Genomic DNA, 15,697 nt, shown 5'->3' on the forward strand with positions numbered 1-15,697 from the left:
TTCAAGTTCACAAGAACCAATTTCGTGCATAATCTCCGTGTAAAGCTCATAAGGAATATCACTAATACTTGCACCAATATCACATAAACCATAATAACAATGATCACCAATTCTAACGGATAGCATAGGAACACTAGCTTTCCTAGACTTATTAGGATGTGAAACAATATTAGAAGCATCTTCACAGAAAATAATATGGCCATCTTCCACATTTTCAGTCACAAGATCATTAACAATTGCAATAGCAGGTTCAACTTTTATTTGCTCTTCAGGTTCTATAAGTTTCTTTTCACTTTTATTAACCGCACTATTTATAACAGAGTACTCCTTCATTTTAGCAGGGAAAGGAGTTTTTCAATATAGACTTCAGGAATAACATGATCAACAGTTTCAACTACAACACATTTATTTATAGATGAATCAATTTTATCTTTATACGGTTCATGATACTTATCAAAATTCTTCTTAGGCAATTCATAATGAGAGGCAAAAGCTTTATAAAGATTTGCAGCAACTTGAGAATCAAGACCATAAGTAGCACTCGTATTACGAAATTTATCAGTATCCATAAAAGCTTCAATGCATCTATAATCATAATTTATACCTGATTCTCTATCCTTGTCGTTCTCCCATCCTTCAGTATTCTGCTGGATCCGATTAAGAAGGTCCCTTTTAAACTCTTCTTTGTTGCGTGTAAATGATCCAGAACAAGAAGTATCCAGCAAGGTCTTGTCTTGAAAAGAAAGTCTTGCATAGAAATTATCAATAATAACATTACCAGGAAGCTCATGAATGGGGCATTTGAGCATTAAAGACTTCAATCTCCCCCACGCTTGGGCAATACTCTCTCCATCATGAGACCAAAAGTTATATATGCGGTTCCGGTCTTTGTGAATTTCACTTGGAGGATAGAACTTAGAATAAAATCGGGGCACAATATCATTCCATTCAAGAGAATCCCCATCATCCAGTAATTTATACCAATGCGCCGCTTTACCAGACAGCGATATAGAGAATAGTTTCTTCCTCACTTCATCCATAGCAATACCTGCACACTTGAATAAACCGCATAATTCATGTAAGAACAGTAAATGATCTCCACGATGGACAGTTCCATCCCCTGTATAACGGTTATCCACAACACGTTCAATAATTTTCATAGGTATTTTGTATGGAACCTCTTACTCGCCTGGCGCCTCATCCACTACCTTTGCAGTAGTAGTAGATTTTACAAATAAAAATTCAAGAGAAGATCTCTCCATAATGAATTATAGCAGCAGGTAGGAATAAAATCAGCACTAACAGTAAAAGTTTCCCTTACCAATTCCACTTACCAATAGCGCTTCACTCCCCGGCAACGGCGCCGGAAAATAGTCTTGATGACCCACAAGTATAGGGGGTGTATCGTAGTATTTTCGATAAGTAAGAGTGTCGAACCCAACGAGGAGCAGAAGGTGTTGACAAGCAGTTTCGATGAAGGATTCACTGTAAATGCTCACAGACAAGTATTGAGGGGGTTTTGATGTAGCAGTTGAATAAAGTACGAGTAAGTAAAGTGCGAGAGTAACAATTGCAGCGAGTGGCCCAATCCTTTTTAGCACAAAGGACAAGCCGGTTTGTTTACTTATAATGACCAAATGTTCTTGAGGACACACGGGAATTTAGTCTAGTGCTTTCGCTTCATACAGCCGATTAATCTTCATTGTTTTGATAAGTGTTGTGTGGGTGAACCTATGCTAATGCACCGCCCTTCCTAGGACTAATACATACTTGTGATTATACCCCTTGCAAGCATCCGCAACTACAAAAAAGTAATTAAGATAAATCTAACCACAACCTTAAACTCTGAGATCCTGCTATCCCTCCTGCATCGATATACCAACGGGGGCTTAGGTTTCTGTCACTCCGGCAACCCCGCAATTGGCAAACGAATACAAGATGTATTCCCCTAGGCCCATAAAGGTGAAGTATCATGTAGTCGACGTTCACATGACACCACTAGAAGAATAACACCACAACTTAAATATCATAACATTGAATATTACTCAACCATAATTCACTACTAACATTTAGACTTCACCCATGTCCTCAAGAACTAAACGAACTACTCACGAGACATCATATGGAACATGATCAGAGGTGATATGATGATGAATAACAATCTGAACATAAACCTTGGTTCAATGGTTTCACTCAATAGCATCAATAACAAGTAGAAATCAATACCGGGAGAGTTTCCCCTATCAAACAATCAAGATCCAACCCAAATTGTTACAGCGGTGACGATGTTCAGCGGTGGAGACGGTGGTGATGATGATGAAGATGATGAAGATGGTGATGGAGATGATGTCCAGCTCGATGTCGGTGACGATGGCGTCGATTTCCCCCTCCGGGAGGGAATTTCCCAGGCAGATTTCAGCCTGCCTGAGAGCTCTTTTCTCTCTGGTGTTTTCCGCCCCGCAGAGGCGGCTGTGACTCTTCGCGACTATCCTCCCGAGCTTAGGTTTTCGGGACGAAGATATATGCGAAGGAGAGGAGGCCAGAGGGGGCTGTGGGCCCCCTCCTCACAGGCCGGCGCGGCCAGGCCTTGGCCCACGGCGGCCTATGAGGTGGGCCCATGGCGGCCCTCCTCAGCTCCCCCTTCTGGCTCCCTTCGTCTTCTGGAAAAATAGGATTTTCCGTATAATTTCTGTCAATTGTTGATCTTCCGAAATATTGCCTTCTGACGACGCTTTTTCCAGCAGAATCCTGACTTCGGTGCGCGATCCTCCAATAATCATGAAACATGCAAAATAGATGAAATAACATAAGTATCATCTCCAAATATGAAATATATCAATGAATAACAGCAAATTATGATATAAAATAGTGATGCAAAATGGACGTATCAGACTTCCTCGCGGGCTTGGCTGCGTCGCAGGAACACATAGGCGGCGCTACGGTCGAGCTTTGTGGCGGCTAGGGTTTCTTTGGAGGAGTGGATGAGGAAGAAGAACGCGCGCCCCTTTATATAGGCCGGCGGCATGCGGTGGCCGCGGGACGCGTGGCGTCGCCATTAACGTGGTTGGCGGAGGTGGGCGGCCGCTCGGCAACCGAGGCATCGTCACCATTAACGTGGCGCAGAGTGCCAAAGCGACGCAGCGGTGCAGTCGCTGACGCGTTCGAGAAGACGCATCGACGCAGGGTCACTGCCAGGCGGGCCCGACGAAACGTCCACCAGACGTGAGCGGACGTTTCGGGATGTCCGTAGAGACGCATCCGAGGCGCATATTTGGGCCAGGTTTGCGTCTCCACGGACGGCCCGGTCACTTTGCGTCGCCCCACTGGAAGTGGTGGCAGACGCATTTCCGGTCACGGCGGACGAAAACGGTCGCTGAGCGTCCATTTGCGTCGCGCCGCTGGAGATGCCCTTAGGACAAAATAGCGAATTTCTCCTATGGAACCACCGAGGCTTATGTGCTTCTTCTTTTTTTCTTTCAACATTCTATGTCATCATGTTAACCTACGAACCACCGGTCTCCATCCCTTCGATGCTTGGAACACCTCACTTGACAATCGCATGAACAACTTGGCTCCCCAACTGAGTGCATCACGGCTTGGTTCCTTTACCTGCAAGGTTGCCCGCCAGAACATCATTTGATAAATCATGTTAATCACTGAAATTGGATCAACAACGTCTAATGGACCTAAAACAAGCATTGTTACGAGTTTTCCAAATCAACCGTAATATGGCAGCAGCATCAACGCAATTTTTTTCAAGAAATACGTGAGCTTTATCAATTAGGAATAAATATTCTTACAATCGTTTGTGATCAGATCCAACACACAGTGTGCACTACAAGAAAAATTTCCATGGCCGACGAAGTTGAAGTCGCGCCGTGGTTGCTGGTGCACCATGACCGACGATTTTTGGTCTCTCCGTGGTGCATGTCAAAACTTTTTTCTCGTTTTTGAGGCAACCTAGCCCGACGAAAACGGCCAAAACGTCTCCTATGGTGGCCCGGGACGTGGTGCATCACGAATTCTCGGGTTCGTCAGCCGAGTCAACACAAATCCGCACCGCCCAGGGCTGTAGGGCCCAGATGGCAGCCTCTCTAGCATTGTTTTTTTTCTCGATCGCGTCATCTCGTTCAACGCTCTCCGATCGAGCCGTTTACGATGCAGGATCATGGGCCCCGCATGTCATCCTCTATGAACCAAAATTCTTTCTATTTTTGGATTTTTTTACCCCCTGATTTCTGGCTACTTCCTTTTTATTTTGATCCCGTGCCGCCTTGGAAACGTTGAGACCGTTGCTGCTAAATGAGACCCGCATGTCATCCTCTATGAGCAATCAACTTTCTTTTCTTGGAGTTTTTTTTGGCACCACATATTTGGTCACTTGCCTTTTTCTTTCGATCCCCTGCCGCCTCTCAAACGGTGAGACCACTGCTGCTAAATGGGACCCGCATCTCATCCTCTATGAGCAATCAAGTTTCTTTTCTTGGCGAGGTTGGTGACACCGTCGTATAGATCGGCGAAGACCTTCCTAACAGAGATAGACTTGTCGATGAAGTCGAAGCTGTCGATGCTGTCCGAGTCGCTGCTTATACTGGAGTCCGCAGATGACTCAAAGGATATATTTCCGAAAAGTTTGACGAGTTGTTCGCTTGTCGCAGTCTTGACGAAGCGTGGCGACGAGATCTCCTCGGCACCTGACTCAAACGATGACGACGAGTCCGAAAGATCGGAATCAACCGTCGGCGATCCCGACGAAACCGGAACCTCGAGACGATATGATCCCTCTTTTCCAACGCGGAAGTAGAACCTCCCGAACGCCATCTCCATAGGCTCCTCCAGATACGCATATGTATCCAAACGGGAGGGCGGGTGAGGTACAAAATTGACTAGACCAGTTTTGATCTGTTTACCGCTATCCATTGCGTTGCTTGCTACTGAAGATGTCGACGATGTTGAGCGTGCCATCGAGATCAGCTCCTTGACGCCTCTAATCCCCACGATCGGCGCCAATTGACAAGGTATCTTCTGATCAATGCCTACAGATTGTAGACTAGGGTTTTCGTAAGGAGTAGAGGGCAAGTAGATCTCGAAGGTTCAGCCGGAAAAGTACTCGACTGCTAAAAACTAGGGTTGTATTGACAATGAAATCGATCATCTCTTTCTCCCCCGACTCCCCTTTATATAGGAGGTGGAGCCGAGGGTTTCGTGATGTACAAGTTACAAAGTCCGGGAGACTCTTTGAGTTCGTCCCGTAAAAGTTACAAGTCGATATTCCTAATACAACTCTATCTTTCCAAACTATCTCTTAGTTGGGCTTCCGGGCTTCATAAACTTCGGGTCATGGGCCTTTAGTAAAACCCTGGGTACCATCTTCGGCAGGCCCATTGGGGATGCCTATGTCAGGTAGGTTTGTACTTTTTAGCGTTATCCCGATGATAGGGGAAAGTCGTCTACCTCTGCAACTGTCTTTGTAAAACTAGAAATATCGTCGGTCTTATCCATACAACATACATCATACCCCGTCCGCGCAGCAAAATGTTGTACTGTTGTAGAGTGGTTGCAACATTTCATCCATTGGTTCGTTCAAAACTATCCAAATAAAAGCATCACAACATTTCAAAACACCTATGCAGCAAAAAAAAAGAATATGTATCATATCCCTACCGGTTGCTGGAAATCCCCACATGTCACACAAATTTATGTGATAAAAATCAGCACATGTACGTAGCATGGAGGACAATGTTTGCAGCGGTTCAAGGAAACATTTGTAGCAGGAGTACAAAAATCATTGCAGTTGCGTGTTTGCAGCAAAACACACACACATTTGCAACATGTGAAAAACACCATGCGGCATATTTGCGAAAAACTAACCTTGTGTTGGAGCTTCAACACAATCCTAGTTTTTTAGTCGAGTATTTTTTCGGATGAACCCTCAAGATCTACTTGCTCTCTACTTCCTACGAGAACCCTAGTCTACAATCTATAGGCATTGACAAATCGATACCTTGTCAATTGGCACCGTTTGTGGAAATTAGATGCGTCAAGAAGCTGATCTCGATGCACGCTCAACATTGTCGACATCTTCGGTGGCAAGCAACACGATGAACAGAGGTAAACATATCGAAACGGGTCTTGTCGATTTTGTTCCTCACCCGCCCTTCCGTTTGGATGCATATGCGTATCCGGAAGAGCTCATTCGGAAGGTTCCACTTTCGCGTCGAAAAAGAGAGGTCACATCGTCTACTAGCACTCAAGTATGCAACAGAAAGGGAGCAGTACATGATCAAACAGGAGAAATTGGCCCGCACTTCAGATTTCGTTAAAATCAGCGTAGACGTCTTGAACAAAAACAACAGTCACCATGCATCAAGACTAATGAGTGGGTCAGTACGTTTTTAGCATGCCATAGTTTTGTGCCAGCATGATCATAGTAATATTTAGCGCAGCAGGTTTCTAGCACGGTAAGAGTTATCGGGGACAGATAAAAATCAATCAGATAGGCCAGGGAAGCTGGAAAGAATCTGTTCTCCTGGCACCTGCAATGTGGCATGCCCCTGTAGTCAAGTCTACTGCTGCAAAAAAAGGTCACAGCTATGAGTATATGACACAACTTAGAATGAACAGCAGTAAAACAAACAAACAAACAAACAAACAAAATAAAACTTGGAAAGGTAGAAAAGGACATCACAAGACCTAAACTATATTGGTGCTATTAATACTTAGTTGGCTAGTTATTTTCTGGCAGAATGAGTAAGGAAAACATAGGAGGAAGAATTTAGGTGGCTTGCAAATTACGGAAATGAAATATCTTAACTTTGCTTGTTCTGGGTTCATAGATAGAATGAAGACGGTAATAAAGTCTGTAAGTAAATCTTGGATCGGAAATATGATACTCATAGCCCTAATATTTTTCACTGCTCAGATTGTCAAGCTACAAAACTGGGTTATGAGTGGCTGGAAAGAGATGGAAGAAAAAAATATCGTGTGCTGATACTTGGACTGGGCCATGCAACTTGCCTCCACATTTCTGGGGCCTGATTTTACTTAGGTATGGCATGGCAACAATCAGAAACTTGCCTTCAGGCGTTTCTCTGATGGAAGACTTTTGCAGCTGTGGCATAATATTTTTTGATATGGCTGAATCTGATTGTCTGAAATGGGTATTGAATAGTACAGGTGTGTTCTCTGTTAATTACCTTAATAAATGGGTTAGGTGGTACTATGCCTATATATACACTGCAATTTGGCATTCACCCATCCCTCCTTATATTCATGCCTTTCTTAAGCGACAACAAAGTTATCACTACAGACAACCTAAGCAAGCACGAGCTGTCTGAATGACAAGACTTGTGTTTTCTGTTCAGGTAAAGAGTCCATCTACCGCTCATATTTCAGAATTTAAAGTGAGGTGGCCTGGCATGATTGTGATCAAGTAGCCCCTTTTTTTCTATATAACAGTAGCAATAATTTTGATTCGGTGGCTACATGGTGGTTGCAGGATAAGCAAAATAGACTCCTCAAAGATTGGTAATTCTACTCCTTGCGATCCACAGAAATTAAGGAATTTTATTGTTGTGATCTGGGGATGTTATGGGAATATGGAGCAAATAACTGTGACTCTACATCGATGGAGAGGGATGTACAAGACAAAGATGGCATGGTCTAAACCGCAGTTGTGCCCTTTCATCGAGACAATATATATCAAATTGTAAAAACATTTAGAGATATCGTTAAGAAAATTAACATTGTTGGAAATACACATATCTTCACAAGCAGAAATATTGTGAGTAACCTACGTACGTTTTGATTGGGAAACACAGGTAGCACTCAACTAGATCGGGACTTATGTATCAGAGGAGGGTTTTTTTTCTCAAACAAGCGCCCAAATGTGTTGTCTGCATTAGAAGGAAGACGCCAAGATGACTCAGAAGTGTTACAAAAGACCAGCAATAAAAAAACAAAAACTTAAGCTAGTCAATCCTAAAAACAATGAAAGGACAGGAGCAGGGAAAGAAAAGCCCTATGGCTACAGCTAGATTTTCTTCTGGCCTGGGAATTACAAACATGAAAGATTTCAACCTTTGCTTGTTGGCATCTTGGGTTCATTGATACAACGAATCAGGTAATAAATTTGGAAGCAGGATGTGGATTATAAATATGATACTCATAGCCCTGATAACTGTTACGACCCACATCTAACTTGACCCTTTTCAGAAAGGGGTTATGGGGCCTGTCAAGCTGCAAAGTTGGGTTTATAAGTGGCAGTTTGGAAATGGGAAGAAACAATTGTTGTATTGTTACTTGGACTGAGCTCTTAGGATGTGCTTGGCTTGAGATCAACAAAGGGATGGGGTGGAGCCGAGCCAGTTTATGGGTTGGTCAAAAGTTTGACACACGGATGGGGTGAACTCATTTTGATGAGAGTGGATAGGGTGTTGTGCGAGATCACCAATTCTATGTAATATTCCGGCAATAGAAAAAGATAAATCACTCCATCCAAACCAAATTGTAACAAACAAAATCTTCAGTAATAGTGCGAGTTAGCATCCACAATACTAAAATGAAGTACTCCCTATGTTCACTAATGTAAGAGCGTTTAGATATTTTAAAGCGGACTAGATACATACCAAAATGAGTGGATTTACACACTAAAAGTAGACTAGATACGGATCAAAATGGGTGAATATACAAAAAGCTAAAAGGTCTTACATTAGTGAACAGAGAGAGTAACAATTAGCAATATAGCAAGTATTACAAGTTCTGTTTTCAAAACCAGATGCATACATGCTGACCACAATAACAGAATCCAGAACAGCTTGCAATTGTAGTACTAGGGCATGATCCAGAATCCAGAACAGTACCATAAAAACTAACACTATATAGCAAGTTCCATCCAAAAGATACCAGCACTACATCTACTTCCTTACTTCAGGGGCAGTGATCCATTCTTCAGAGTATACAGCAAAATCCTAGGTAGCGTCTAGCTAAATATCTGATGACCATTACAAAGAAGTCATGGATAGAGATCACCTCCACATTCTTCATGGCTTTGCCTCACATGGAGCTGCTGCGGGCCCTTCCTCTCCCGTGTTTCCTTCTGCCTTAGCATCTTCATCGTCTGCATTTTAAGAAACATGAAGTTAGTTCAGCACATTCCTGTCAATATATCCATTTTTCGTTTGACATCACAGTCGAATATCCAAGAGTTGTGTTAAAAAAAATTAAAAGTTTGGAATGGTATGCCAGGCTGTAGTTGTTACGGACACTAGTAAGATTGATGCAGTGATGGCGCCTGGTAAGAAGACCACGAAGTCAGCTGGAGATGGTCACGTGTTTGGCAAGGACTTACAGCAGAAAGGAGGATCCGTAGAACAATATAGGATTATAGATATCCCGTTAAGTTCCCAACAGAGACAAATCACAAAACATACATAGATTGACTCAGACTTTGAACAGCACTAGAACCTTGCCATCACATACACAACACTGGAACGCAATAACCATGTCATAAGCAGATTAGAAAACATGAGATCTACAACCATAGCATAGGAGACAAAGCTCTACCGAATAGTCCTGGTGTATTAGGGTATATATCTCGCAATTTTGGAGGGCAAAATCAGATAAATCGTAGGGGGAAGGGATGGCCCCTGGCTCCACCCTTTGCTACCAATGGCTTGGTTTTCCTCGTCCAAGCTAAGGTCAGCCGCCATCTTCCATAACCGAGCTGACCAGGGTCAGGTCTATCCCTGCAATCCCCTAAAAGAAGCTGATGGATGAACCAATTGAGCCAACCAGGGACAGAGCTGCCCCCTGGGACTGTTCTTGTTGCATAATTCTTCAAACTGGGTCAGGTCCATCCATACAATCCCTTTACATTATGAACAAATATATCAATCTGTTTCTGGAATCTGATCGTTTGAAATGGGATCTGAATAGTAAAGCTAAGTTGTCTGAAAAATCCTTATATAAACTACAACCTCTGTTTGACTTATAGAAAGGAAGGGAGGGAGTAGTTAACTTTGGGGGAATTACGCCCCTATGTACCCCTGCAGTTTGACATTTAGCCTTCCCTCCTCGCATAAATGTATTTCTTCAGCTTTTCAGCAACAAAACTGTTCTGACTAGGGTTGACCTAGGGAAACACCAAACTGTTTTTTTAAGTGAGGTGGCCGACATAACTGGGATCAAGTCTAATATTTTTATATTGAATACTAGCCACATTTTTTATTAGGTGGCTAAATGATGCTTGCTGGATGAGCAAAACAGACAGACATCTGAATATGGCTACGACTGACTTTTTGGAGCGATGGAAGTTAAGGAATTATATTATTTTTCAGCAAGTGACATGGATGGATCTAGCCTACCCCAACTTGCTTGGGACAAAGTGTTTTGGTTTTGTTGTTGTTGTTGATGATGAAGAGTTACATGGATGAATCAAAGGATGCTATGAAGACAGCTGGGACTTCCCATTGACTGACTTTTTGGATGTACGTGAAGAGCTGGAGCTTTATTGCTTCATTACCCGCCTCGCATCAATATCATGGATCCTAGACTGATCCATGAGCTCATCCATCATGAAGTGGGGCTATTTTTGCATATTGCCTCGTGTACTAAGAATTTTATTGCAAATAAATAAATTCAAACAGGGCATGGTAATACGATCTATAATAAGATAAAGGAGGTATGTATTACCTGAGTGAAATACTTCAAGATGATCTGACAACTCTACTCTTAATGTGATGAATCTCTGTATACGTTTGCGCACATGAAATACACCGATCTACGAAGCCAAAAGGAGTAATATTTTTATTCGATATCTATAAGTGATGATAACTTGTAAGAGACCAAAAGAATATTTATACTCCATATAAGATCAACAAAAGGTTAGTTTCAAATGAAAATGCACAAGTGGTTTGGGCATTTTCTGGATGTGGATAGAAACAGACCTCAACCTCAACTTTAGAGCTGAGATCATTGCTTTTCTCAAGATGCTCCTCAGCAACACCCAACAACACATGTTCCAGCTGAAATGAACAGGTAAAATCAAGTAAAACAAAATGTCACAGATCTATACATATAAGGACTAGAATTTTACCTGAACAATACTTGAAACACGCTCTTTTTGGCATGAAAAGATAATATCCCCTGCCCTAATGCCAAGCTTCTCAGCATCACATTTCGCTGAAATCTGGTAACAATATGCAAGAGTTATATCTTGGTTACAGCATAATATATGCTTAGATAAAGGGCTAAATCAGATAGGTGTACCTCTCCAACAATGAGACCAGAGGAAATACTGAATTTACGTGACATCAACTCAATACGGGGAATATCTAGAAATGCTAATGTCCTTAGCTTCAAGCCAAGCTGGGGTCGAGCAAGTTGCCTACATACAATAGTCATTAAATTGTTGAGTTCAGTTGAAAAATGTGATTACAACATATGAATTTACTATTTATCCCCAGTGCAAAATGGAGCACAAAAACTGTGATGTCACAACATTTATTTCTTTACCTTTCTATGTCAGCCCAACATACATTATTTCATCTAAACAAGATACTAACATTATGACTAATTACTTAGTTACACTACAATACTTGCTATATTAAGATATTTAATGCGCACATAAATAGAGCATTACAAAAGATTGCAAAAGCACCAAATTTCCAATCACTTCAATACTAAATCAAGCTTAGTAAAATAACGCTTACCTAAAATGTTGCCACATGGTTGAACATTTAAGAATAAGAGAGCTTGGAATGAAGGCAACAAGAGGCAATTTGTAGAATAGCATCCCTACAATTTTTCCACCAGCATCCAGCACACCACCTCCAGTCCCACACTGCATGCAGAATGACACTTGAGATTTGGTAATTGAAATTTAAATAAAATTAAGCCGAAGAGAAAAGATGACTATAACCTGAGGAATTGGACCGTTGAGGAATTGATAGTGATTTTGCTGATGTTCACAAGGATCTACAAGTTGCACCTTGTCTCGCTTATAAATCAGATTCAAATTTGTATCTCTAGCCAATAGAAATACATCCTGGCCTAACTCCACATTACGTTCCAATGACATAGTCTTCAATGAAATATCCCCACTAATCTCAAAGAAGGCTATTTCATAGTGCTTGCTGAAGAACATCAAACGACACTCTAAAGTTGATTCATCCAACATATGAACATTAACCTGAAAAAAATTAACTAAAAGAGTTGAATATCGAAGAGTCGTGTTCAGAATTTATATGTAGGAACTCCAAAAGTGGTGTTCAAAAGACTCCAAGAGTCAAATATACCAGGTCAAACATTTGCCAATAATAGACAAAAGAGGTGGTGAGAAATATTTTCCTTTTTTAGTTTGAAACTAATAGTCAGACGTTCTTAGTTTCAAATGGTCTTTTTTACACAATTCATAAAACATAGGCAGATTGACACAGACTTTGATTAGCTCAAAGCAAATACTATTAAGACAATAGCATTCCCCAGCTAACAATTAGCACACTGCACTAGAACCCATCATCATGTCATAAGAAAATACAACTTGAGTGGCATATAGACGTCAAAAGGTGTTGATTTTCCATTAGATCATATCCCACAACTCATTGACATAAGTGCATTGCTATTGTGGGTTTATATGTAATCTGAACAACGATGACTTAATTGCACGATTTGTTTTAAGATTTTACCTTTGCCTCAGTAGCGTACTCCTTTTTTGTCCAATCATCCAAAGGTTTCTTGGTGCAGAAAAGCCATGCTGAGGTGAGAATGATAGCGGAGTTCCTAAATGCATCTACCTCAACGACAATCCCTGTGCACTGGTTTATCATCTTGCCATCTGCTCATGTTACAGAGCATGCTTAGAAATAGCAACAACAATAAAACCAGGTTAGTCTAAAGACTAAGAAGAGTACCCAGGTAGGCTGAAAGGCTTAGAATCGATTCAGCACACTTTAGAACAGACTCTGTCTCCTTGACAGTGCGGCGCTCGGTGACACTGGACGGTGCAAGTGTTAACATCCGCTTATGACGATCTAGATAAAAAAAAATCCATAACCATGAGAGCAATACAAGAACTTGGTCAGAAAGAGTGTACTCAATATACATATGCCCAGTTTCACAGCTTAGTTTTCTCAAAATCAAAGTATTCCAAACCACATTATTTCACTGTTTGGGAAATGAATACTAAAGTTTTCATAAATCTCAGTTTTGTACTGTTTCAGCGAAAATGATAAGGCGTTTGGCAGCATTGTATTTATTTGTTGCATTGGACATTCAACATCCTAGGTTCAACCAACATATGAATCCAGTTGCTTGTCAATTCTGCTGGTCAGTTAGGCATCTAGCTTCTAGTTCTAAAACACACTCTCATGCGCTTATGGGAGGAAGAACGAATGCAATGAAAGGGAAATCAGCCAGAGAAACGAAAGGTGATCATCTGTGAGTTGCTGCAGTCCAGCGGATCGACACAAGCCAGTAATGTCTAGAATCATCAACACACATAAATTTGTTATTTCAGTTGTACAGCACCATTATTTTTGCTTTTAGAAAAATGCAGACATACAGCAGTTTTGGCAATATCACAATTTATAAGACCGCAATATTCTCTAGCTAATCCCAAAAAAAATACTGAGCAGAGAAACACACTCTTACCCCTTTTCTTGATGTATTTCTGCATATCATCATGGTATTTGTCCATGACGTCTTGGTCGTCAGTGAAGCCGTAGAGCACGGTGCCATCCTCCTCCGTGCAGATGGGCATCAGGGGAGCCTTGGGCCTGCGGAACGGAGAGCCAGAGGAGTCGGAACCAGAGCCCGCCGAATCCCCATCCCTAGGCTCGGTGACCCTCTTCCTCTTCGTCCCCCTTGCCGACCCAGAGTCCGATTCAGACATTTCCTCCATGCTCCGACGCGGTGACGAAGCCGCTGGCGACCCTGGGTCGGACGGCAGCCGCGGAGGTGACCTGGTAGTGCTCTCCGGAGCAACTTCGCCGACAGCTCCTCCCAAGAGTAGATTGGACCCTTGCCCCCTCGATTCCGTCATCGTCCCGGCCGGTTTTGAACGATTTCTCCGCCGTCTCTTTGGAGCGGTGCGACGACGGAGCAAACCCTTGCCCTAGGGTCAGGTAACGGCGAACGAAGTGGAAGGGTGCGATGGCGAGAGAAAGAAGCTGCCTTTTTCTTAAGAGCTAGTCTAGGTCTCAGGCGACATAATATGTCATGTGACAAATTTCAGTTTTAATATAGTTGTAACTTATAAAAATAGTACTAATTATCAGTTTCAACCTAGTTGAAACTCATTAAATTCTTAGTTTCAATCTAGTGGAAACTCACTATGTTCTCACACTGCACAAATCGCGAGGCAAAATCTAAAGGCTAAAAGCATCGACTGATACATACTAAAAATCAGGCGCCTGATTTCTAGCCATTCCGTTTTCTTAAATCCAGAGAGGCATGGGGAAACCGCTCCTCGCTGCCTCCTGCCTAGTTTTCTTTTTTCAAGTAAAATGTTCATTAAAAAATACTTTCTCCGGTCTCTCTCTTTTAATTGACTCGAAACTTTAAATTCGAGTAAATTAGAAAAAATTGGAGGGAGTATGTTTGTTTTGGTTCGTCTGTATGGAGCCCCGAATACAAAAATTGGTTGAACGGGTATGTGTGTTCGTGGCAGCCAACCGGTCCGATGCAAAGAAAATTGAGCACCATTTAGGCCACATGCAAAAGCCGCAGCTGGCTTCCCGCAGGTGCACTCCGGGCGGGGGGAAATTGTGTGAACTTCTTCGGGAGCCTCTTTGGGCCGAAAGGGTCCTTGTTGATGAGGACGATGAACACGAAGAACTTGTTGTGGAAGTAGTCAGTATCCTTCTCCTCGGACGACGATGAGTGTTAAGGCGGTGGGGATGCTGCACTGCGGCCCCTGCCCTTACTGTGGCGGTCGTGTCTACGACCCCTAGAATCTACCATGGATCGCGTGGGGGAGAAGGTGGAGGATGGTGCTAGGGTTTGTGTGAGGAGGATCTGGAGCCTGAGCATCCCGTTTTATACCCGGAAGTAGTGTAAGGGTACATTGCCCCTAAGTGTGTTTTGGTAATTAATGAAAATCATTATAGACTAATGTTTTTATTGAGTTTATATGTAGGAATACTTCCTAGATATTTTCTATAGTCCATGTGTTGGATTCAAGTGTGGATGCCATGAAGATAGAGATATACCTTGGGTATTGGTATCATGATCTTGAGTGTTTGGTTTAAAGAGAAGAATTCAAGATATGACTCTAAGCCGGTGTCATGATAGTCTCATGATTTAAGTTATGGATGACTATGGTTTAGAGCATGCAATCAAATGAAGAGTTCCCTATATACCTCAAGATGTGATGATAGAAAATGAGGAGATACAAGGTTGACCAAGACTAAGAGCAAAGATTAAATTCAAATTGGTCAATGCATGAAGCATAAAGATTGTACCACTTTGGATCATGTGATCTTGTTGATGGTAAGCCTTGTCAACTATGCTTCATGAGCTAACCCACTATATATATACATGTGTGTTTGTGTTGTCGATATGGGTTATATATGTATCTCGAGAACTTATGCTTGAAGCTTGTCACCCATTCGGTGATAATGGGCGTGTGAAGATGTGTGCTTCAAGAAATCTTTACCATAGTGGTGATGGGAGAGCAATCACGAGTCTTCATGGAGCA

General features: G+C 42.2%; 1 protein-coding gene across 3 annotated transcripts; it reads right to left on the reverse strand.

Moving 5' to 3' along the window:
* Window positions 1-6,404: 6,404 nt before the first annotated feature.
* Window positions 6,405-14,148, reverse strand: LOC127292384 (uncharacterized). 3 transcript variants are annotated; one of them, XM_051321773.2, is made up of 11 exons: window positions 13,651-14,148; window positions 12,912-13,031; window positions 12,687-12,835; window positions 11,921-12,190; window positions 11,712-11,842; window positions 11,269-11,386; window positions 11,096-11,188; window positions 10,947-11,024; window positions 10,693-10,780; window positions 9,031-9,118; window positions 6,405-6,572 (listed from the first exon to the last, which is right to left on the reverse strand). In XM_051321773.2, the coding sequence occupies exons 1-10, from the start codon at window positions 14,039-14,041 to the stop codon at window positions 9,042-9,044; spliced, it is 1,515 nt and encodes a 504-aa protein (XP_051177733.1). In that variant the 5' UTR covers window positions 14,042-14,148; the 3' UTR covers window positions 6,405-6,572; window positions 9,031-9,041. The 3 variants fall into 3 exon arrangements, with proteins under 3 accessions (XP_051177733.1, XP_051177742.1, XP_051177726.1); XM_051321782.2 differs by having other exon boundaries at window positions 6,406-6,569; XM_051321766.2 differs by lacking the exon at window positions 6,405-6,572 and having other exon boundaries at window positions 8,687-9,118; window positions 13,651-14,147.
* Between the last annotated feature and the right edge of the window lie 1,549 nt (window positions 14,149-15,697).

Source organism: Lolium perenne, chromosome 1 (genome assembly GCF_019359855.2).
Source record: "Lolium perenne isolate Kyuss_39 chromosome 1, Kyuss_2.0, whole genome shotgun sequence".
NCBI classification, from domain to species: Eukaryota; Viridiplantae; Streptophyta; class Magnoliopsida; order Poales; family Poaceae; genus Lolium; species Lolium perenne.

Bases quoted from the DNA above. Each gene is read 5' to 3' on its own strand.
- LOC127292384 (XM_051321773.2), bottom strand. From the start codon at position 14,041: ATGACGGAATCGAGGGGGCAAGGGTCCAATCTACTCTTGGGAGGAGCT. The intron at 11,843-11,920 runs GTTATAGTCATC...TTCTGCATGCAG, and splicing joins TCAACGGTCCAATTCCTCAG to TGTGGGACTGGAGGTGGTGT. The intron at 11,025-11,095 runs GTAAAATTCTAG...TGTTCATTTCAG, and splicing joins GTGTTTCAAGTATTGTTCAG to CTGGAACATGTGTTGTTGGG.